Source organism: Catharus ustulatus, chromosome 16, assembly GCF_009819885.2.
Source record: "Catharus ustulatus isolate bCatUst1 chromosome 16, bCatUst1.pri.v2, whole genome shotgun sequence".
NCBI lineage: Eukaryota > Metazoa > Chordata > Aves > Passeriformes > Turdidae > Catharus > Catharus ustulatus.
This window is the reverse complement of record NC_046236.1, coordinates 6,003,609-6,027,641: the sequence shown is the minus strand read 5'-3', so window position 1 is coordinate 6,027,641 and position 24,033 is coordinate 6,003,609. Positions and strand designations below refer to the sequence as shown.

The 24,033-nt window shown below is 38.2% G+C and overlaps 1 protein-coding gene across 4 annotated transcripts in view; it reads left to right on the top strand.

Moving 5' to 3' along the window:
• The window catches only part of GRIN2A (glutamate ionotropic receptor NMDA type subunit 2A), a 166,000-nt gene that overhangs the window by 71,236 nt on the left and 70,731 nt on the right, over window positions 1–24,033 (top strand). For all 4 annotated transcript variants that reach the window (XM_033073784.1, XM_033073783.1, XM_033073781.1 and 1 more), the window contains one exon: window positions 21,134–21,726. In XM_033073784.1, coding sequence (XP_032929675.1) covers window positions 21,134–21,726 — 593 coding nt within the window. The remainder of the gene's footprint in view (window positions 1–21,133; window positions 21,727–24,033) is intronic.

The window sequence follows — 24,033 nt, the reverse complement described above, 5'->3', positions numbered from 1 at the left end:
TGCTTATAGCCACCCCTCTTCTGAAGTTTCCAAGGACATCAAGGCTCTGCAGTTATCATTTACAACTTTCAGAAGCGCTGTCTCCCATCAAAACAGCCAGCTGTGGGATTTACCTGTGATCTGTGGCCTTTGTACCCTTAATTCCCTGGCTGCTGCTGTGCAATCCATAGGATGCACGAGCTCTGGCAGTTCTGTGTTTGTTGGCTCTGTTGAAAGTGTGCATGTAACTGATGTTGGGTAACAGTGATCGTTCTCTCAGAGCAATACCAACAGCTATTAAACACAGAGCCCTTCTTGAACGTATGGGATGTGTTAGGAATATACCAATGCCTGGATCCCAAAGGAACTTGGGCTCTGATAATGCTTTGAATTTAACTGGACTGGGCATCTACCTAATTGTCTTCAAGAATGAGAGCCTGAAGCCCATAGGACATTTTAGTCCTGCCTTGGGAACATTATTCAGCTTCCAGAAGATCTTTTCTGCAGTAGAATGAATTAAACCAAATAATGTTTTATTCTTGTAAGAGACTTTCTTTTTTTTCCCTGAAGGAAAAAGAATTTAAAGCCTTTAGCAGTGCTAAGAATTAGAAGAGTTAGAAGTATCAAAGGGGAGAGATAAGGATAGAGGGTTTCTTTGACAGTTTTGTCTCCCTGCTGTGCCAAGTGACAGCCAACATCTTATTTTGAAGAAAGCTTTCCATGCTGAAAATGATGGGACAGAAATTCTTTGCTTTGGCCTCATTCAAATGCAGCTGATCCTGGTGATGCTTCATGCTGATGGCAATTTAAAGTATTGTCCAACCTAAGATAAATTTCATTCAAGGGCCATCATGACCAAGTTGGAGCCAATGGGAAAAGTTAGATTCAGTTTTAGAAGAGCACAGCATAAAGAACTCTTAATGAAATTAATTCTCTGCTCTCATCTGGCTGTGTATCTGAAAAAACTGCTAAATTCAGCATTTAGTCATGAGACAGTAAATTATTCTAATTTTATTTATTGATTGAAGCAATGTTAGATTAAACTAATATATTAAATTGTTGCACTGTTCAGCATTGATGTAGCATTTTGTAAAAGCACAAATAAATATTTAGGTGTCTTCCGAAAACCTGAGAGATCAATTTTTAGACTGTTTTACAAACCTTGCCAAATTAATTAGTGCGGTCCTAAAAAATGCTGCAGAGGCACTTTTCATTAGGACTATCAATGAAGGGCCTAAAGCTATAAAAGGACACTTACTACATCACCTGTCATTAGATATTTTTCACAAAGAGTGCGATGGATACAAAGCAAGATTCTGTAAGTACAGAATATATGTTTAGCAGTCGGCAGTTTTTATGGGTGGACAATTAGAAAAGTCCATGGTTGAGTACCCTGAGACCCTAAGAGAGAAACTGAGGGTTTTATGAACAGCTTTTCCCCATGTCAAAAGCTCTCCAACTGGGCTTGAATAAAGAAGCATCAATACATGTTGTCATAATGACAGTTTGATGCAAGCTAATTGGTTTTGTGTGCTTGTGTTTCCACTCATTTTTTCGATAAGATGTAAAGAATCTTGAATGTTAAATGGAGAGAGCAGTTTGGTCACAGTTTTGGAGTGACAGGTATGTTCTGAAAATCATGTTTTTGTTGTTGAATAGACTTTGCTAAGTGGCAACATTTCCTTATTTACTTGGATTACCATTTGTGGGTACATAAAAAACTGGGAAAACCCCCCAAACACAAAACTGACCAGCAAACCCTGAAATCTGAGGAAATGTTTATGCTGGTGTCTTTTACCCTACAAGGAAGCTAAAGAGGGCAGTGACTAGAGTAGGATGCCAGCAGGGGAACAGAATTGCAAACTTTTCTTTGCCAGAATTCCCTTCTGTTCTGCCTGCAGACCTGGTGACTCCTTAAGCATTGAGCATGAGTTTCTTTTGGCTTGACTTGTCAGCTTGAAGTGTTATATTGAATTATTGGACAGCCAAATCAAAGGTGTGATGATACAGTAACACTGGAGTTAAATCTTAGTACACAGCATAGGAAATAAATCACACTGATTGGTGCTATTAGTAGTAGCAATTTAATAAAAAAATAAAACATTATCATTACTATTTTAGTACTATACTAGAATATTAAATAATATATAAAGTAAATATTAATAAATAATTTTTAATAGTACACATTCATTAAAATAGCATACATTTTTCCTTGGTACATTAGTGATAAATCTGGCTGATGCTGAATTTGCTGAGGGCTTTCTCTTGAATTTAAATAAGCTTTGGAGTTGAAACCTTGCTAACTCCTATTTAGTTCCTGTAAAGTGAAAGTCAGGTTTTCAGTCTATGGTTATTTTAAAATTGAAAACAATAAGCAATAATGATAAAGAAAGAAGTAAAAGACTGGGCTGCAGATGTTGGAATTGTCTTTACTAGAGTTGTGCTGAGGCTCTGTTGCCCTGTGGTGAGGAGCAGGAAGGGTGAGGAGCTGGAGGAGCCAGTGCTGCAGTCCTGAAGTGCTTTGTGCTCCCCCTGGTACCTGCTTGGCAGTCAGAGCACTGCCTCGTGCAGCTTGGACATGCACATCCTGAATTTAAACACCTGCTTAATGAGAAGTGCTAGGAGCCATACAGCACTTGCTCAGCTTTAATTGTGAACCTGTTTTGTCTTTTCCTTGATCCATTAAACAGCCTGGCTCGCTCAGGAGCGGCTCATCCAGGCAGGCTGGCACAATAAATTCTGAGAGGAGAGAGTTCTCCATGGATGTGCGACAAGCCCTGCATCTCTGGCTGAGCCACTTTGTAATCACTGCCATCTAATCAGTGCTGCTCTTCTAATCTAAAAATGAAGGTTTCCTGTTTGCTAAGAAATTAGCAATTCCAGTCAGGCATTTTATCTTAACCTACAAGGAACAGATAACAGCATGTGGCAGTTTTCTGTCAAGCAAAAGCAATCACAAAATTTATGATGTGGTGTGGGGTCTCATTCAAGCTCTTCCTAAGGTGGATGTCCTCAGCTAAATCTTCTCCTATGCCATGAGCTTCCTCAAAAACTCAAATGGCTTTAAACTCCATTCTAATGCGTAGATGTTTTTAAAAACGTGTTAAGCAGCAAAAATTGGAACTATTTCAGAGAGAGGACAGAGGCAGGAAAGGTTTATATGGTAATTTCCCAGGAATCTCTTCTCTAAGATGTGATTACTCTGCTTTGCTTTCCTTCAACAGGATAATTGCAGACAGACGTGTTGGGATAAACTCCTCTGTGTTTGGAACCACTGAAACACTGTAATGCTATGTTTATGGAAAGCCTGTAAATTACCTATGAGCACTACAAAAATCAGTGGTGGCTCAGCACACATGGGGCTCAACACCCACAAACAGGCTTTTCATTGCTGAAAATGACATTTTTTGTTTGTCTCAAATGTACTATGGGTCACCTGGGAGCTACGTCTCTCTTCCATCTCTAATTAAAACCACTCATTTAGAACAGGAGGAATTTAATTTTCTCTTAATTATTTGTAAAAAAACCAAAAGTGATTTCTGTCACAGCCTTTTAATGACAGAAGAAAATGCCTTTCATAAAACATCAAGGCTCTTCATCCAAGAAAGCATTATGCCAGGAGATTTTTAAAAGAATCCTTCACATCTGAAAATTAGGGATTCACCTGTTTTAAAGTGAAAAGAAAGAGGCTTGCACCCTTTTTGTTCCAAGGAAATGGATACTTGCTTTCTTTAAGCAAAAATGAATGTTTTCTATTCCTGGGTATCAATCAGCTAAGCACACAGGTACTGCAAGACTTTAAATTCTGAATGTCAGAATTTTCTAATCTGAGATTTGTCGTGAATGGAAAACAGAGCATGCCAGATATGCATAGGTGAAGAGAAAGTGTTAAGTTTTGTGGGTTTTGGCTTTTTTTTTACCACTTTGCAAGGTTGGTAAAAAACTGAAAAAAAGAAGAAAGGTTATATGTAATTTCATTTCATAGATGAACCATAATATGCGATCTGCTATTCAAGAAACCCTGGAATGTGGTTGGGTTATGTTTGGAAATTGTTATGGCCATATGCCAGCTCAGATATAATCCTGTCATTAAACTCCAGTAGTCCCCACCTCCTCCCTCACCACCTCCTGAAGACAGTACCTGGATTTTTGTATAAATTTTTTCCTGAGCCAGGTTTGAATAGTTGAACACCTCTGAGACTGTTAATGGTGATGAATGTGATACACTGATCATAAGAAAAAGACCTCTGTGTTTTGGAGAAATGTACTCCTAACATGATAACGACTCTACTGGGATCCTTTGTAGATCTAGAAATAAAGAAGTTGTTTAGCTTAAAATGTTATGGGAAAAGCTTCTGTAATTTGTCACAGTTAGTAAGTTAGGTATTTGCTTTCCTTTTGTTATGAATGGAGGTTTTACAACCATGCTGACCAGCTGTAGAATTATTTCAGATTCTGGATCAGGCCTTTACTGTTTTGGGATTTTGCTTCTGAAAAACTGCTTGAAATATTATTCTGGAAATTTATGAAGTCTAAAGGGAAGAACATCCCTGCAATCTCTGTATGCTTGATCTGCATGATGTGTTATGAAATTTGCTCCTTCTTTCTGTAGTATTTAATCAGTCTGCCTGTGTGCAAGTGTAGTAAAGCTAAGTTGAATTTCTGTGGGTACACAGAGTATTACTGACGTGAAAGACAAGCATGAAAGCACTGTGGAGGAATTGTAGCCTGAAGAAAATTTCAGCCAGTCCACCTTCATTAACTTTAAATGGCCTTGGCATGTCTGAGGTGTAATCCAGAGAGAAACTTGGAAGGCAGGAGCACTGCAGAAAGGGAATTGGGATGTGAAGAGGAATTGTGACCCAGGCTGGAGAGGGAATACACACAGAGCACTCAGAACATGAGCTGGGTTCTGAACAGAACAGGCAACAAAATGCTGTATCCCTGCTTACCTTCAATATAAATCTTCAAAAGTTTCATCCAGATTAGTGTTGCTGCTCCAGTGCTTAATTTGGCTGAAGGATAAATGATAGGTAATGTTCTTCTGGTTGTAATGAGCTAGAAATCACTGTTCTTACCCTCTTCTGGAAAACTACTGAAATATTTCTGGCTGTATAAAACTTGATTAAAATCAAGTCTGATACTTCAGCTTTTAATGACTAAAGTAGTAAACGTTTTTGCTTCTGTAGAGGTTCCATAGTTTCTTCGAATTATTCATAAACTCTTAAATCATCACTATGAGTGAGTGTGACACGAGTGTTGTTGCTGTGTGTATATAAACATGTAGGTATTTTGGGTATCAATGGGGTTCCTACTGTGTATTGTGTGAATTATCCATGTTATTGTATATGCAGTAGTTGTATTATGTAACAAACAGAGCCCACAAATTTGTTTTAAACCAGGTTTTTATTACACAGCCTCCAAATTTTGGATGGAACCTAGGAATGTATAATGATGTGCCTTGGAAAAGACAGAGTATCTGCAGGGAACTGAACAGCTTTATGACATTCTAGAATGTAGAACTTGGTTGAAAAACAGATTATTCCAGAGGTTCTTGTAGTTGCAGTTGTTACTTTTAATCCTACGACTCCAATCAGTTACCACTTACCTGTAACAAACTACCTGGGTTCTGGTGAGTGGGCTGTTATGCAAGAGGGAAGTGTGCTAATCATGCATAATGAACTGTCATGACCTTGTCTTTGGACAGTTTATACATTTTGTCATCTGTTTTAATGGAAATTACATGTTACTCCCTTGGCTTATTCCCTTGATGTAGTTCTACTCAGCACGTTCAGCTGATTGCACTGATTAATTGGTTGCATCATTAGTATTTGGTTTTAAATGTCCAGATTTTAATATTTTTCTGCAAAGGCATATAAGAAACCCCCCAACAAAACAACCAAAACCAAAAGAAGTAACAATCTGACAAGGTACTTTTGATGCTGGTCTGCACAGCCAAGTGAGAAATACAAGGGATGGTCAGAGAGCTATGTTGTCTTCTAGTGGAGCAGCATTACTTGGGACTGCCTGTTCAAAAAGTGGAAAGATAATGTCATGTCTTTATGCTGGCCAGGAAAACCAAAGATGAAATAATTAATTCATTAGTTTCTTCTGATTTTGGCAGGAATTCATCCTAAATGTTGAAGCTACGTCTTGGTGAGGGTGAGAAGAGTTCTGAGTGTAGCATGATAGGAAACTGTGGAAATGTTTAAATACGTTGGGAAATTACTTCATATTCATTCATAGGATGGATGGACTTCATCATGTACCTGTGTGCATTTAGCAATTTTCTGAACAGAACTGAAGAGATGACAAATCTCTCTCAAATTCCCAGATAGTGAAGTTAGCAATCAAGCCCAATTTGTATCTCTTCTGCTTGTGTGTTAAAAACGAGGACATTTTTAGCATTGTATTCTCAAATTTCTCTCCTTGTTGTATTGCAATTGATCTGAACGAATTGATGAGAATATCCCTTATGCATCCATTGAATTTCCACAGGCACCAAGGTGTGTACAAATACCATTGCTCAGTGAGAGCTCATTTTGATTTGGTAGTCTCATTTCCAAGTAATAATTAGAGCCCTTCTTTATGGAGAGGCCATACTTTTCCATATATGCTAATTTCTGCTGTAGCCCCAAGCAGCTGTATATTTCTTCAATTATGTTATGTTTATTTATACCTAATTCTGTGCTTTGTGTTGAATTTTGCTCATGAATAGTTTATAAAATCTGTTCGTGCTCTGAGGTTTAGGTGAGGTTGTAAGAAATAACAATTTTTCAAAGAAAAAACAAATGGGATATTGTAAATGATCACCACAAGCTGTTTGATATTTTCATGGTGAGCAAGAAAATGTTAGCATGTCTTGTTTCTATGGAGTGACTGTATCATAATAAATTTAACTCCTTAATGAGATTGGTTGGGCAAAAAATTACAAGGAAAATGGGCTTTTTCATCTTCTGGAGGGGGGATGAAACTGTGCAGAGACCTTTAACTGTACATAATTCTACACATATAGTGTAGAATTTAGTATGTAGAATATAGTTTATTTTATAGGCTTAAATTTTTTATCAGATTTCAATAGAATTTACAGTTTTTTCAGTTTTAATTTTTATTCTACAATCAAATTGTGTTATCAATTGAGACACTCAGATAATTTTAGTCAAATTATATCCTGTATTTTAAAGTTGTATCCTGTATTATGGGCATGAATAGCAACACATTATCATTAATATGCAGTAAAAAAACACTTTTAGTAAAAAAAAACCCCACTTTTAGATCACACTTATCATCACTTAAAAGAGGTTAGAATCTATTTCTGTATGGATGTGTTTAAGACATTTCATAAGGTGAGATGATTTGTGCTAAACTATTCCATCTATTCCTGGGGATAAGTAAATCTTTCAGGAGGAAAGATTTACAAGGATATACATTATTCTGTCTCACTGTAAGGCTCACTCCTTATTACAAAGGAAACCTGTTATAACTTGGAAACTGAGAGCTGTTGAAATGGAGCTTTGTGAAAATCCCATTTTATGATCCAGTCATTTTACAAATGCAGTCTGATGTAACAGACATTTAGTGCTGGCTAAGCTACATTATGGAGAATAATGGACAATTATTGCTGTAATTGAGGGAGTTAAGCTTTTATTTGCCCTCACTAATTTTATTTTAAATCATGTTATTCTTAGTATTTGTTTATTAATAAGGCTGATTAACTTGAAGAAATGGGCTTTTGTAAATGGCATTCCTTAACTGTTTGTGATTTGTGCCCGGTCACCTGTCACATTGCATTACTTCTGCTCTGTGCTTTTCCATATTTTCTGAAAAAGAGCACGAATTCCAATGACAGGACTTCCTGTTTGTGTTTTCAAATGGAAGTATTTCATTTAGAATTGGGTAAAAATTTCATGTTTAATATTTTTATTGAGAACCAGTGGTTCTACAAATTTTTGCTCATAATAACCCAAAAACAGTGAAAGGAAATATTTGCTGATGCTATGAGGGAGTTAATTTGTTTTGCACTGTTCATCTATTTCCAACATGCTGAATGTTTGTCTCTGGCTCTGGGCCAGCTCTGGACAGTGGAAATGCTGGAAGTTTTGTTGGAAATAGCTGAGCTGTCAGCAGAAATGGCTTTTAGAGGGAGCATTCCAGATGAAATTTTAACTTGTGGGATGCATGGGAGCTCACCTGACTCCTTCTGTCTTGTGGAGCTTTCTAGCACCTGCCCTTCTTGTCCAGGCCCAAAATGGGGAGCTGCTCCCTTTCCCGTGGGTGGAATTTTGCTCCTCACCTCCACTCGTGTTATCCAAGATCCTTTGAACAGCTCAGGGATTCTGAATTCCTTGCCAGTGATTTTGCAGTCTGTGCCAGGCAAGCTGAGCAGAGGAGATCCCTGCTGTGGGATGTTGGCCCACTCCCTGCAGCACATGTTTGGTAACATAAACATGGTCATTTGTTCTGTGCATGGTTTATAGAGATGCTTTTGTTCTGAGTACCCTGCTCCTGACCTGATCTTTAGCAACACATCGCTCCCATGGTGAGGCAGGATCAGAAGGGAGCTTTCCTCTACATGAGCGTTCCTGCTTCATTCTCTGAGGTTTCCCATGGACTGACAGACTGCTGCCATGCAGCAGCAAATGTCTCTCCATCAGGGGGAATGGCAGGTTCATGATCAGGAGGAATGGCAGGTCTCATGATCAGGAGGAATGGCAGGGTTCATGATCAGGAGGAATGGCAGGGTTCATGATCAGGAGGAATGGCAGGGTTCATGATCAGGAGGAATGGCAGGTCTCATGATCAGGAGGAATGGCAGGGTTCATGATCAGGAGGAATGGCAGGGTTCATGATCAGGAGGAATGGCAGGTCTCATGATCAGGAGGAATGGCAGGGTTCATGATCAGGAGGAATGGCAGGGTTCATGATCAGGAGGAATGGCAGGGTTCATGATCAGGAGGAATGGCAGGGTTCATGATCAGGAGGAATGGCAGGGTTCATGATCAGGAGGAATGGCAGGGTTCATGATCAGGAGGAATGGCAGGGTTCATGGCATCACCCAGGTACCCATCCCCTGAAGCACTTCACGGGGCTGAGCCATTCAACTTTCTGTGAAATGGAGCATGTCAAGCAAAGATTTTATATCTCAGTTTTCTTTCCCAATTTTCAATACATACTGTGCAGAAAGACTGTCTTATTTAGTAGAGATTTGAAAAATCAACACTTTTCTCCCTGATATGAGTTGTATCTGCCCCTGAACACAGAACAATCCCTGCTTACTTCAGAAGACTCTCTTCCTTGGAGAAAAGGTGGAGATTTGGTACAGCTTAATTATTTGGGTTTTTAAAATTATCTGTTAATGTAACATAAAATAGTATTATCTGACAAACCAGAAATCACATTGCTTATATACAGAGAATTATGAGTCATTGAGAGGAAGGTCAGAACTGCCCAGTGAGAGCTGTGCAGTGAAGTCTTCCCCTGATCTTCCACATTTCACCTGTATTTCTGGAGCTCTTGTGCAATATACTGCAATATATTGCAAGGAATCAGGTCATAGCTTTTATCTTTTCCTTTCTGATAGTACATCACAGTAAGTAATTGTGAAGATCAATCCTAAATTACTTAATGACATGTTTAACAATAGTGAAACAATACACCTGCTGTGAACATCAGGTATCAGATGGAAATGGCTGGGATGCTGCTTTCAAGTTATTTCTAAAGGACCTGCAAAAGAAAAGCAGTCTTTGTGCTTTGTAAACTTAATTTTACTGGCACTGGGGGACACAGGGGCAAATCGAGAGGGAACAGTTTAAGGGGAAGCCCATTCCTGTGTGCCCCTTACACCGAGATCTGAACTGCAACTTCCTTAACAAACCTTGTTACATAAGGTCCCGGAATTGTAACCACTACTCATCTTTTTGTGTGGAACTGAAAGCTTTTAACAACTTGTAAGAACAGGTGTTTTGTTTGTTACTCATCCCACACAAAGGGGTTTTTTTTAAAGGAACACAAAGGATTGGCATCTAAATGCCTTTGTTCTGTTAATGAAAAGGAACAAGAGCTCCCACTTTATGTTTGTAGAGGAACTATTTCAGTTAACTGAGCATGAAACTCTTTTCTGAGGACACACAGAGTAGCAAAAATAAACCAGGCATGGATGAATTCTTACATTTGTGCAGATGCTCCTTTCTGCTTAAGCAAACCCACCCCTGAAGACTTTTGAGCATGCTGAGCTCCCACTGAACTTAGATGTGATGGCATTTGCAATTTAATTGCACAATGGATACTTGAAAAAAATCCAACTGTTGTTACACATACTAAGATTAGCTTCAAATCTTTTTTGTTTCATACCTAGGTTAGAAAAACTCAGATTAAAATTTCATATTTTCATAGGAATCCATGGAAGTAATTTATTTTTTTGGTGTTCTACCTACCCAGGAAAATGCTGCATGCTTTGTGTTGTCAAATGCAACTAAAAATTTCTGTCCTTAAAAACCATCAATCCATATAATAAATTTTGTTACTTATTTGTATTCAGTACAGGAATTACGATGTTTCTCTCTTCAAAGATATTGGGCAGGTTAAGTAAGATGTCTTCAGTTCTCTTCATATTGTAGAAACATTTTTTTTATAGCCAAAAATGAGATACTCAGTTTGCTGTAGCACTGCAGCATTTACGGTGTGTGGTATGACTGTTAAATCTGTAATAATTTCTAGAAAGAATTACTGTGCCTTGTAAGGAGATAAATAGTATTTTGAACATTTCCTTTCTTGATGTTATGTTTTCTCTCTGATATTTACTGTAAATCAGAGCCATGCTTAAAGATATTTTGCCTCTGAATAACTAAGGAAAAATAACAAGCTAAGCTATTTCACAGAAGAAATAGTTTTACTGCCCGTGTAAAGTCTCAGTAATTTGAATATATGTTGTAAAGCTTTTCTGCCTGGAGTATTATTTGCTTATGGGAATAATGCTTGGCAAATCTCTTGATGTGTGATATTCTTGCAACCAAATAAGTTGGTGCATCCTTAAACAGAATGCCAAAAAGAAAATGTAGATTAAAGTCAAATGTGTGGAGCAGTGTGGGTAGAGTCAGAAAATGTTGGTGTATTAGTTTTTGTCTGCACATTTCTGTTCTGTTACCTCACCCTCCATCACAGAATGCAATGTGCTTATGGATTGCACAGGGATGGGGAAAACTGTTGGATCTGCCTGCAGCTGAATTCCACAGCCTGCCTGTGTTCCTGTGTTCCTTCTGCTGTGGATGCAGTAACTCTGAGCTTTGGAGCCCTTGCAACTGCTCTTACACAAATGTGGTTTGTTTTGTGATTGTTCCAAGGCTCTCAGTGAGTACCAGTGAAATACTGCTCATTGTTGGTGTATTTTGTGCTACCTTCTTATCAGTAGGATTAATTCTAGGATAAGCAGTTAGTCACCCTCTCCTCTTGAGCCAGGATGATATGTCAGTGTGGATTTAGATCACATATCAGAAATTCTGTAACTGAACTTGCTTCTGCCCTGCTGCTCTTAAATGTAGAGTGGAAAAGGAAATTAATTTCTAGATTGATAGGCTGATGCCTCTCTCTGAGAAAGCGTGTAATATCTATTAGCATAACACAAGAGCAGCTGCAGTTTTGCCCAGAGGCCGAAGATGGTGCCTGAAGAGGAGAATATAAAGGATAAGCATAAATGGAGTTTCCCCTGAGTACAGTCCCTTCTTCAGATCTGCTGATTGTACCTCAGAGCAGAGCCATTCTGAGCATTGTGAAACACTTCCTCCGAGAAGAATTTAAAAGCAGTATATGTGCTTTGGGTGAGTTACAAGGGTTTTGTCACTTTGCTTTCCCAAGGCAAGTGAGTCAGGTTTGCACCTCTCCTTGTTTAGCACCCAGACTACCTGGGGAACCAAAATGCCTGTCTTCATGAAGAGATCAAGAGTCTGCAATCTCTTATCTTCCTCTGATACTTAAATTTATCCTACAAATCTCTGTTGCCATGGAAAGCTGCTTGGACTGGCTCCCTTGAACTCTGCTCAGCCTTCCTCTTAAAACATTCCCTTCCCATCTGTCTGTCTGCCCTGCCCAGCTTGTCTCAGCTGTTGGGTTTCTTTTTGATCCAATGCTGCTGAAGCAGGTTCACAGAGGTGCTGGTCCAAGACTTCTGGCTCACCAAGGAAAAGCACATAGTTACAAACACAGGGTAGAAAATTAAATTGGCTTTATATTTCTTTTACTTGCCTAATGTTTTATACTCACCATTTGGTGGAAGGGGGTGGAGGAGGAGGTTGTTTGTTACCTTCGTTTTTACTTGTTAAGTGGAGATGTATGGAAATGACTTAGTTAATGGTTTTCTGGCTTCTCATCCTCAACACAAGTGAGAAGTGTTTTAGCATTCAGTTGAGGCCAAATGTTTTCAGATAAGATGATGTCTCAAGGCATTTTTATTGATATTCAGTTATGCTTATCTTTCTTTGTGGTGTATGACATTTATGCACATGTGCAATACATACTTGTTGGAAGGATTAAATTGTTACTGATTTTGGATTTAATGCTGAATTCTTGCCCGTAGTATATTTTAGTGTAATTGTGGGTGTGTAAGGTTTTGAGTCTGTTTGCAGGATTAATGATTGGATGATGTTATTTTAAAAACTCCTAATGGCAAAAGCTGTAAATTTTTGTAAATTTTGTTGATGTGTGAGCTGTAAGTGATTTAATATTGCAGGATTTTCTTGTGCTATACTTGTACTAGAGAAGAAATTTGAACAGAGAATTGTATTTGTCCTCAACCACCCTAAATCCTTGTTCTAAGCAACTTTTCTTATAGGTTGGGGTATACAATACATATGAAAATGACATTTTAAAGTCATATAATTATGCAAAATGCTTAGTGTGTTGCATACTAAATACCTGGAATTAAAATTGTTCCAAGGAGGAATCATTGCATAGCATTGATTCTTCAAAGTTTCCATAAGCTGTTCAGACTACTTATACTTTTTGATTGCATAGCAATAGTAATACAAACACATCAAATTTTACTTAGCTAAAATATTACCACTACGTATTTTAATTTAGCAGATACCCAAGAAGTTGTCAAGTAAATTGGACTCTATATTCTGTAGAAGGCTCACAGTAACTTGTGTGCCTGTTTAAACTTATGGCTGTGAGTGAAGTCAATATGGGTGACTGATTCTGGAAAGAAAATGAATTAGCTGGTGCTGTAAATGGCTGTTAATCAGACAAAATGTGAGTACTGTGCTTTTTAAAGAGTTATGGTATAATCCTTTAGGGCAGTAAAGTATGTAAGCCTTAACTATTACAATAAAATTTTATTTACTGAAAATCTTAAAAATAGGAACCAGCAAGCTTCACTTTTTATTTAAAGAGAAAGATAAAGCACTATTTTTTCATTTCCTTCTTTTTGGAGTTGCTTGGAAGTTTTAGAATCTTCCTTTGTGTCTGAGAGCCATCTGATTGTACCAAAACTTGGCTCTCTGGGATTCATTTTGAAACTGGTTAAACTCCATGTACAAAGCTTATTTCGGGAAGCATAGCCATTAACAACAGGATTGTTTTGGAGAATAATTATTAGACCTAGCTGCCTGCTCCAAGAAATAATGCAACTCACTTAACCTAAATTTGCTTTTATATCCATTTAAGTTCCCCAAAGTGCCCATGAATCAAGAGAAGCTCACCTGTGATGGCCTTATGGGAACAGATGTGGTTCAAAGTGAATGAACTAATTGATTTGCTAAGTAAAGTAATTCTCCCCAGTCACAGCAACTGGAAGAAGGTGAGGTATTCCCCATAGCCCAGAATGTTGTTTTGTTAGTAAAAGGCAGACTGTGTCAATACTGATATGAAAGAAAGGGCACATTGGTAAATAAAGCCCCAGTGGAATATGAGACATAGTGGGGATGGACAGTCTCTATACAGAGATTTGTATTTATTTGCCAGAGATCTGGCTGGCTTGTTTGGTTGGTATCTTTCATACATCCTAGATCTTTATGGTATTTTATTTCAAGAGAAGAATTATGTGAGTTACAAGGACTAGGTGAGGCAAGTTACCTAGACTTTTCCTTTCTTAAAGTGCCTGTGTGTATCCCTGCTGGATTTCATGAGTCTTGGCCTTTGACTGGGCTAATTCACAAGCTCACTGATGCTCTCTTAATGCTTTTTATTCTGATACCTGATGAATAGCCTTCTGTGAGGCTGAAAAATGCTTTTTGTGTCTCAAAATGCAGCTAGGCTTTCTACCTTCCAACAAGTGTATTTTGATAGTTTTGTAGTAAAATCATAATTTGGGGTTGGGTTGCATAATTCCATTGTTTCTTTTTCTCAGCCAAGTAGGTAACCTGTACAGAACCAGTCACTGTCCCTGTGCTGTAAACTTCCTCATGTTGCCATGGGGAGAGCAGGAACAGGACCCCATTTTTTTTCCTAATGCTCTCACCAAAATTTCGTTTTGGTGTCTCAGATGTGAATTGTTGGCAGATGAAGGTTCCCACATAGCAGAAAGCCAGTTACTGTCAGCAGTATTACTGGAGTAACTTCACAGCAATTGCTTTTCCTGTCTTTGGAAAGTCCTTAATTTTCCTGATTGCTCTCCCATCATTCATGACAACTGCTTGAAGTGGTTTCACTGGAAGGACAGACTCAAGAGCTCTCCAGGTGAACTCAGGTGTTCCTTTAGTGAAAGATGTGCTCTGTGGCTCATTTAAAGTAATTTTCCTTTGGAAAATTAGGTCTGCTTGGGCTCTTCAAGAGACTATTACATCAGTTTAGTGATAACTAATTACATGCATAAAGCAGAAGGATGCTCCTTATACAAATAATGAAAAAAATCTAAATTAAAAAATGGCAAAGCATTTATCTGCAGTCATGGCAGGGGGCATAAGGGAAATGACACTCAGCTGTAATCTGTCCTCCTAGCTACCCACTATATTAGGTCAAACACATTTTTCAATATTTATTTTCTGACTGAAATACAAGAAATGAAACTTGCATACAAACCCCATAAAGGTAAGGTTTTTAGGATAATGTTGATCTATGGAACCACATTACCAGCATGGATTTTTTAAAAATACTTTTTATTCTCCCTTTTATTCTTTGAGGCATCAGTATTCTATTTCTTACATTGGGATTTTTTTTACCCAAAAGCTGCACAATAGCTGTTACTTATCCAAATGGCAAAGCAGCTTCATATTACTGTCATGTAGACCCACAATTTTGCCCCTCCTCATTGAAATGTTCACAGTGTAAAACATTTCTGTAACTGTGTAAACTAAAGTTTATCTAGAAAGGAGGCATCTTGCTAATAAACTGTCCATCAAATGGCCAACCCAAAATCCCTACTGATTCATGTGAATCTTTTGGGGATTTTATTGCCTGGTCAAAGGCTTGCTGGCTCATTTCAGCCTTTGAAAGCATTTTTCACCTGTCTGTCCTGGTTGATCAGGAGCTCACACTAAGCCACCATAATTTCCAGTGTTTGAACAATCTGAGAAAGAAAACCCAGATGTGTTAAAAACCCAGATGTTGAGTGAGCTCCATCCCAGGAATGGCTCATGAACTCTGTGCAAAACTAGTCATCTTCCATAATTAGGTTATTTCTCTGTAATCATATACTTTCATTAGATGTGACACTCTATTATTTGAAAATATAAACTATCAAACCCAGATGACTTGCAATGATCTTTAGAAACCCTGTTCTCATTCCTTTCTCTTTGTTTATTTGCTGTTCTGGTACAAAAAAACCCCCAAAGTGACAAACTTCAGCCCTTGTAACAGGCCTAGATAAACCAAATAGGTAGTATAATATTAAATGGATATATTAAAAAGGAAAAAGAAACCCACAAAACCTGTTAGCTAGCAAAATTCATAGGATGAAGCCATGACCTAAAAATACAGAAGTCTTTGTGAAATAAATTTCTGCAGACTCCCTCTGGAAATGGGAAAGAACATGCTTGATTAAGCCAGTGCTAACCTTTTGAAATCATGTTTCTCTGATATTTATTCCGTGAAATAATAAAAGGGGACATGTGAGATGTTGGAAAGCCATAATGTATTCCTTTGCTTTCTACTGCCCTTTTCTAACTTCAGTGATCCTCTCCTAGAGCAAACTTCTAAAATAAAAAATAAGGCCTCGGTTTGTCCTTTTAGTTGACCTTTATACATTCTGTGGCTGTGTATTTGCACCAGTTAAATTACAGAGTAAGAAAATTTCCACCCTTTTTCTGGCTCTGATTTCACCATGTGTGAGGCCAGAGTGGTGTCAGGTCCTTGGGAAACAAGTATTTTCTGCTTTTTGTAAGAATGAGTAAATTATTTCCACCCTCACATGTTGCTATGCTTTGAATGAAAGTACAAATTTTTGTATAATCTCTCTCAAATTGCTCCCATGGTGATAATGGAGGAGTTTTATCCCTGGGCACCTCAGTGAGCTGTTTGTGTTGGGAATTACATGCTCTATCTCTTAATGAATAGAGGCGGAATTTAATAACTTAAGAATTCAAAAATATGCAGGGTGTCTTGGAGGAAAGGTTTTCCTTTCAGCTCTTCCACTTCAGTGCTTGCATTTACTGAAAGTTTGGCATGGGTCTGTGCCCTTCCACAAAGGAAAATCCTGTGGCTGGGGCCTGGATATTCATGGCACAGAAATGCAATTCTCTTCATGTTTACCAGGGAATCCATGCACCACTTCAGCTAACCCAAGAAAAATAGTACTGAGTTACCTACCTTTGAGATCAGCACAAATAATTTTATTCAGTATATTTTTGATGTGAAGCTGAATTATTCAGTTGAAATCATGACTAACCTCTGGCTTTTGTTTTTTGCAGTCTTCATAGAAATGACAAATTACTATATTTCATTAAACAGGGAACAGCTTGCACTGTGTATGGAGACCTGGCACCACACACTATAAATCTTTATGAGAATGGAATGTGTAAAATCAGAGAAAAATTATTTTTGCTGATGTCTGTGAAAGAGAGTAAGAATGAAGCAATTAAGATAACTTTGAAGTCCTACTTGTAGTCCTGTCATGATAATCTTGTTGCTATTTGAATAAAATCATCCTCTGGATTGCTTTTTAAGCTCTCTTTCATATTGCTTTTTCCTTACTGTCAAAATATTGTCTTCCCACTGAAGTGACTGTCCCTCACTGTGTCTGTGGAGTGGAAAATTGATTTGGTTGAGTGTTAACCCCAGTTTTGTTCTGGTATAGAGTTTAATTTTCATTTAACAAAAGCTGCACTAGTTTGGATAGCAAATATTTCTTTCCTCACTGAGCAGCTCCTGGAGCCTTTTCCCTGGCAGGCACAAAGTGCCAGCAGGGCTTACCTCAGCTGGTACAGCAGCTGGGGGGTCCCTGCTGAGCTCCTGGAAAAGCCAGAGCTGGGAAACCAAGATGTCATGAAAATAGCTGAGGATGAGATTTCCAGAGAAATATTCCCGTAATTTTCTGGAATTGGAAAGCTAAATGTACAATTCTGACACCATTGACAGATTTATAGACTTGGTGCACTAATTAATAATAACTTACTCTAATATATTAATCTATGAAAGGACAGCAGCAGGGAGAGCTGGGCTGCTTTGTGCACAATTGGGAATGCTGAAGTGCCCTTCTGCAAGGACAGAACTTTGTCTCATACAGAGTTCAGGAATAACGTTAAGCAAGAAGAAAATTGAAGGATTACTTCCTTCTGCTGTGAAACATATGGGGAGATGTTTTGCTGTAAACTGTACACTCCTGTGCAAGACAGAAAAAACCAAAAAGTTTTCATTTAGTCTTTACCTTCTCTTTTCATTGCTATTTTCTGTTCACATGAATTTGGTGAAATCTAACTAAGAACCTGGAAGAGAAAACTATTTCTTCCAACTAAATTTTTACTCATACCAAGTGTAACATCTTGGGATTGTCATGCTTTGAGATTTATCTGAGAAAATCCTCTGTAAAAATTTTCTTGCCCTGGATAAATTGTATTCCTTCTTTGCAACCTCCACCACTAATCTCAATAGTTGGTGACGTTGAGAAATGAAAAAAAATTCTGATGTGCATTCAAATCACCTCTGATATTACATCTGTATTCCTACTTCAGTAATGATTTAGATGGATGTCTCAGTACATGACAAGATGACAGTTAAATGAAAATAACCGAATAATTTTGGCTTTTTACAAACATCACTCTAGTTTGCATTTGAATATAGAAAATTGGAACTTAGTATTTTATTACACATATGGAATTTAAGTCTGTATAAAGCAGAGGAATAATAATGCTTTTTGAAAAGAATATGAAGCTTAAAACCTCCCAAAATGAAAAGCTCTATGGATATTTAAGAATACAATAGTTGAATCTATTAAAGTTTTATTTATTTATTTGCTATTTCTGCACTAAATTTCACCCTTCTCTCCCCTAGTTTAATAGATACGTCCTTGAATATTCCCCTTATAGTCATTTAAGTATCTGCTGAAGTTCCTAAGGCTGCAATTTCCTTGTAATCTTCCATCTGTTTCAAATGCATTGTAAATACCCAGTCAGATCTTCAGCTCTATAAAAGCATTTAGTGAAGTCAGTGCAGTTACATGGAATTTTTTCAGATGAGAATCTCACTTGTGATGTTCATGTCTCCATTCTTCCTCAACCCAAATTTCTTTTCACTGTATAATTACAGGTTTTATCAGCATTTTAATCACAAATTGATCACGATTGCCTGATTTTGACTAGCCTTTGCAATCACAGTTATAGGAAATGGGTTCTTGTAATATGGGTGTGACCTTTACAAAAATGTCTAGAACTCCTTTCATAAACTGTTTTTCTAACACAATATTTACAAGAGGAAAGGATTTACTTTTATTACTTCTGTTTTGTTGTCAGCTTGCTGCAGTGGTGACACAGAGCATTGTGCTCAAGACTGTTCCTAATTGCCAAGGGAAGATGCCAAGGACTGCTCTAGGTTAAAAATCTGTATTTACTAGTTAGAAAGGTCACACTTGAAAATGTCCATGTGATTTTTTTTTTTCCCCCTCAAATACTTCAGTTGCCTCATTGGAGAAGTTTCTTGTGATGCACAAAGACCAAGGTGTATGTACTGTTTGAAAGAATTATTCCATTGCTATAAAACACATATAGAAATGGGGAAGAGTGAAAGGATATGGTGGATTACTCCTTAATCTACTGTAAATTATTTTACTTTTTACTGTAATTTAGCATAATAATAAATGGAAAACAAGATAAGAGCTGGAGAAGAAAACTGAAGTGATTGGTTTTGCGTTACAATATTTTTTATGCTCGGTTAGGAGCTGCAGTGAAGTTGGGTTCAAAGCACTGTCTCTGATATCTACTTCACTTTGTAGTAGTAAATCAGTAATTGAATAACTAAATGCTGACTCTGAGCAGCTGTTCTGTGTGCTGGGTTCCTTTAGCTGTGAGAGTCCCCATATGAAATTTTGTTTGCTGGTTTTTAAGTATCTAGTGTAGGTCACCAGGAAACAGCTCCTAGAAGAATTCAGCAATCAAATATTCCTTATTTGATTCTTCTCCAAAACATATTTTATAACATTTGTAATTAGCCCTAAACATTTCAAATCTGTCTCTGGCATTCAGAATGTCATCACTGAGGTGCCAAAGAAGCCATGGCAGATGATTTCATTACCACCAGCAGTGTGTTTTTTATACCTTCAATATCAGTCTTCTGGGTCTGACACAAGTTGTAAGACTTTTATTGCTGTCAAGCTATATAAAATCCTGGTGTCAGCTTCTTAACACTTGGAAAGTAATAACACTCCTCATCTTCTATTAAAAAAAGTACAGACTGTTTTCCTGGAATAGATTTGCAGAGCTTGCAGAGCTGAGCTATCATTCTCACTAATATTTGTATGTTTAACACCACCCTGCCATGAAACTCAAATCAATTAATCTGTTTCTGTTCCCTGCAAGTGTAAAATAGGATAGCAGTTTGTGACCATGATCATAAAACTCTTTAAATTTAAATTAAAAGCACAGTATGTGTCTTCTTTCAGAAGCCTGCATAAGAAATCTTGAATGATTCATATCTTATTTTTAAATTATAAGCTTTTGTTTCACCAGGAGTTCATGCTTTCTGTGTCTGAAAATGATGTAAATAAGTTGCCTCTACTGGTCAAGAATAACTGCTGAAGTAGAATAAAAATAAAGAATTATATAGCTTCTCATGTATAGTTTTGGCACTCTAATTATTGTATGTAAATGCAGAATGTAAAATTAAAAAATAGATTTACATCTCACAGCAACTTAGTAAAAATAGTCCATTGAAAGTGTTTGGATATTTATTGTCAACAAAATTAATTATGCTGCCTGTTACTGATAAAATAAGCAGCACCTGACCTTATGCTGTATAAAATTTATGAATTCTGTAAATCATAGGACAAATATTAGAAACATATTAGAAACAAATCTGTTGGGCAACATTACAGGCAATTCCAGCCTCTGAGGCCATTGTTTGAAGTTATTTCCATTTAAGTCCTTTAATGAGGACACTGACAGATTGCTGGTTGTCCTTGGAGTCCCATCCTGTTAATTCTCTATCAGGCATCAATGGGCTGTGTGCTCTGAATGGAGCAGGACCAGTAGTGAACTCAGTCTCTGGAGACTGAAAATCTACTTCTGCAAAGTCTAAAAGCTTCCACCAAGTCTAGTGAACCTTGGAAAGGAAGTCCCCCTCAGACATTATGTCTGGAAGTACAGAACTCCTCTGGCATCTGTACAACCTGTGCATTGCAGTTTATTTTCATTGTAGCTACAAATTGGTGTGAGTTTGTTTGGTTGCATTCATGCATTTACAGGAATGTAAAACTTCCTGCTGGAGAGTTGTTTAACTGTGGGTGGCTGTCCCCAGGGGGCTTCCTCAGGAGCTACTGATTTGAGTTGTGATCCAGCACTTGGAAATCTCCTATGTAAATATTGGTTTGTTATTTTTTGGCAAATTTTCCACTTAGCTGTAAGTACCTATAATCAGTGTTGCTTGCTGGTGATCTGAAAATGATAAACCACAGAAATACTGGAATGCAATGGAAGTTTGGCAGCTCTGGTAGAACAGAAAGCAAAAGGATTAGAGAAGAATTCTGTTCCCTTTGGAGTTGTACCAGGTTACTAATCTTTTGCTGTGTTTGGTATTCTAGGATGTCATGTCCACGTTCTTCCAGTTTGGGGCTTCCATCCAGCAAGAAGCCATTATCATGCTGAAGATCATGCAGGATTATGACTGGCACGTGTTCTCTCTGGTGACCACCACTTTCCCTGGATATCGAGATTTCATCAATGTCATCAAGACCACCGTGGAAAACAGCTTTGTGGGCTGGGACATGCAGAACGTCATCATACTCGATACTGCCTTTGGAGATGCCAAGACCCAAATTCAGCTGAAGAAAATCCATTCATCTGTCATCCTGCTGTATTGTTCCAAGGATGAAGCTGTCTACATCCTGGATGAGGCTCGGTCCCTGGGCCTTACTGGCTATGATTTCTTTTGGATAGTTCCCAGCCTGGTTAGTGGTAACACAGAAATCACTCCCAAGGAGTTTCCTTCAGGACTCATTTCAGCAGCTTATGATGAGTGGGACTACAGTTTAGAAGCTCGGGTACGGGATGGCCTCGGGGTTATTGCCACTGCTGCATCAGCCATGCTGGAAAAGTACTCCTTCATTCCTGAAGCAAGAACGAGCTGCTATGGACAACTGGAGAAAAATGACCGGCCCTCTCAAACCCTGCACAAGTAAGGATGATTGCTTTGGGTTATTTTAACCTGTGTAGCCTTGACAGTTTTCTCTTCTCTTGGCACTCTATGTTTCTTGAAGGAGAATATTGTTTTTTGCTAATTCCATTGAGCCCTTTTTAAGCAGCGGTTTTCAGATGTTCCAGGAGAATGTGCAAGAGGACTTGCTTGCACTGATTGCTGTGCTCCTGGAGATGATGTGTGCTGTGGAGAATAAACACTGCTCTGAATCTAGTGTAGAAGATGACAGAAATTGGTCTTAGAGGGGATGAAGCTGAGTTAACAAAATTGGACTGTTGTGTACTTTAACTATGAGGTAAAATTGCCAAAATGCTCTGGAGGCTGTGCCTGTATCACTTGCATCAGCAGGAACCTGGTCATATTTTAGAAGGCAAGCAATGTGCAGCATTAAAGCACTGTCCCTGGAAATTATAGAAGTATTAGATTAGTTAGGCAGCTTTTATCACATAAGAGCTGAAATCTGTCCCCTTTACTTGTAAAGGTGTATTTTTGTCACCTCTAATAGAATGACTATAAAACTTAATCAGCATTAATGCAAGCTGATATAGATGTTTTCTCTAAACAGTTTGTCAGATGGGAACTGCCAAGGTTTAAATCAGGATTCTTTTAAATTTTTTATTATTTTCCTTTTAATTATCCCTTTTAGACATGATACTCCTAATTACTTCTATCCAAAATGTTGCATGGTAATATATTTCTTTATCTGGCCTGTGAGAGGAAGTGGGGTATCTTTCATATTTTTTAATAGCTCTTGACAATGTGGAAGCTACTAAGCAGTATTTATGACATTTGTTCTGACCAAATAGTGCAGATGAAGCTCTTTCTACAGAAAAGCAGGACAGAATTGGCAGATAGAATTGGCACAGAAAGGATAGTTGATGGTGATTTCAGAAAGGAGAGTTTGGAATAGTTTTAAACTTGAGATGTATCTGCATATTTAGATTAGGAGTTGATTACCACTTGATGTCCTGGAACAGTTGTTTTCCATGAAAACATCTTTGCACACAGCATTCTTCAGAAGCTTTCTTAAAAGCCAGATACAACCAAGTAAATGGATTATAACATTTTCTTAGTGAGAACTTGCCTCTAGTATGACACTGGCAGGGGTTTTTTGTTCTCCCTTTCCTATTTTTGAGCTTCTGCCTCTATAGCTACAAATGCCCTGGAGACATTGCAGAAACCCCACAATTCTTCTCCTGCTGCCCCATCTGCCCCTGGGAGTGGCTCTGTGGCCCAGCAGGGCTCTGGGGAAGCCCTGGGGTGTCCCTGGGGTGTCCCTGGTGTGTCCCTGGTGTCAGGGCAGAGCAGTGGCAGGCACTGCAGAGGAGACTGTCCCGCCTGCACCCAGCATGGCATCCCTGTGCTGGCCCTTAATGCAGTGCTGGCAGGGGAAGCATCCTGGGAACCAAATTCTGGGCCTTAGCAGTAGCACCTGACCTGCAAACGAAGCAGTCCATTATTAATAATTGAACTGCAGTTTCTGTGAAAGTTAAGTTGCATTCTTAATAAGTGTCATAAGTGTTGGGGTTTAAAATACTCTTGGAAGGGGCATAAAACCAATTTTGAAAAAGGCACCTACGCTGTTGTTGGGCTAATACACTAGTTAGACTTGAATTAAGTATTCAGTACTCAGCATAAGCTGTATTTCTTTAAAGAATCTTTATTTTCTCATTAAATCTTCATGAGTGCAAGAACAGGGCTTGTGAGTGCTAGGGCAGTGAGATCAGACTTCACCAGGAGATTCTGCAGCATGCAGTGCATGATGCACCCAGGAATTATTAATAGCAGTAGCTGTAGTGCACTATGGTTAGAAAAGTCACCTCCTGATTTGAAACACTGAGTTATGAAGTAAAAATACCTTTTCTGTACTGGAGATCCTTTGAGCTTCCCCACCACCACAAGAATAAGAAGCAGGCTGTTTTTAATTTAGAAATGTCAGCATTATACTAAAATGAATAAACTTTAAGTAGTCTTTCTTATGTAGTAACTCCCCAAGACAATTCCTGTCACATATAATCAGCTAGCAAGGCAAGGATATATGCAAGCATTTACCAGTGCCAAGTAATCTCGGGGAGCTGACCAGTCTCTCCATGCCAAGGTGAATTACATAAATTCATTGTACTTTCTCATCCTCATCACTAAACTGTACTTTTCTATTTTACGTGACAAATCAATGCCTAAATTGGGTTTTTATTGGGAAGTGGAATCTTCACAGTTTCAGATCCCAGATAGTGCAGTTTCATATTGCAAACTACAAGACAAATGTGTATGTGCTGTATCAAGAAA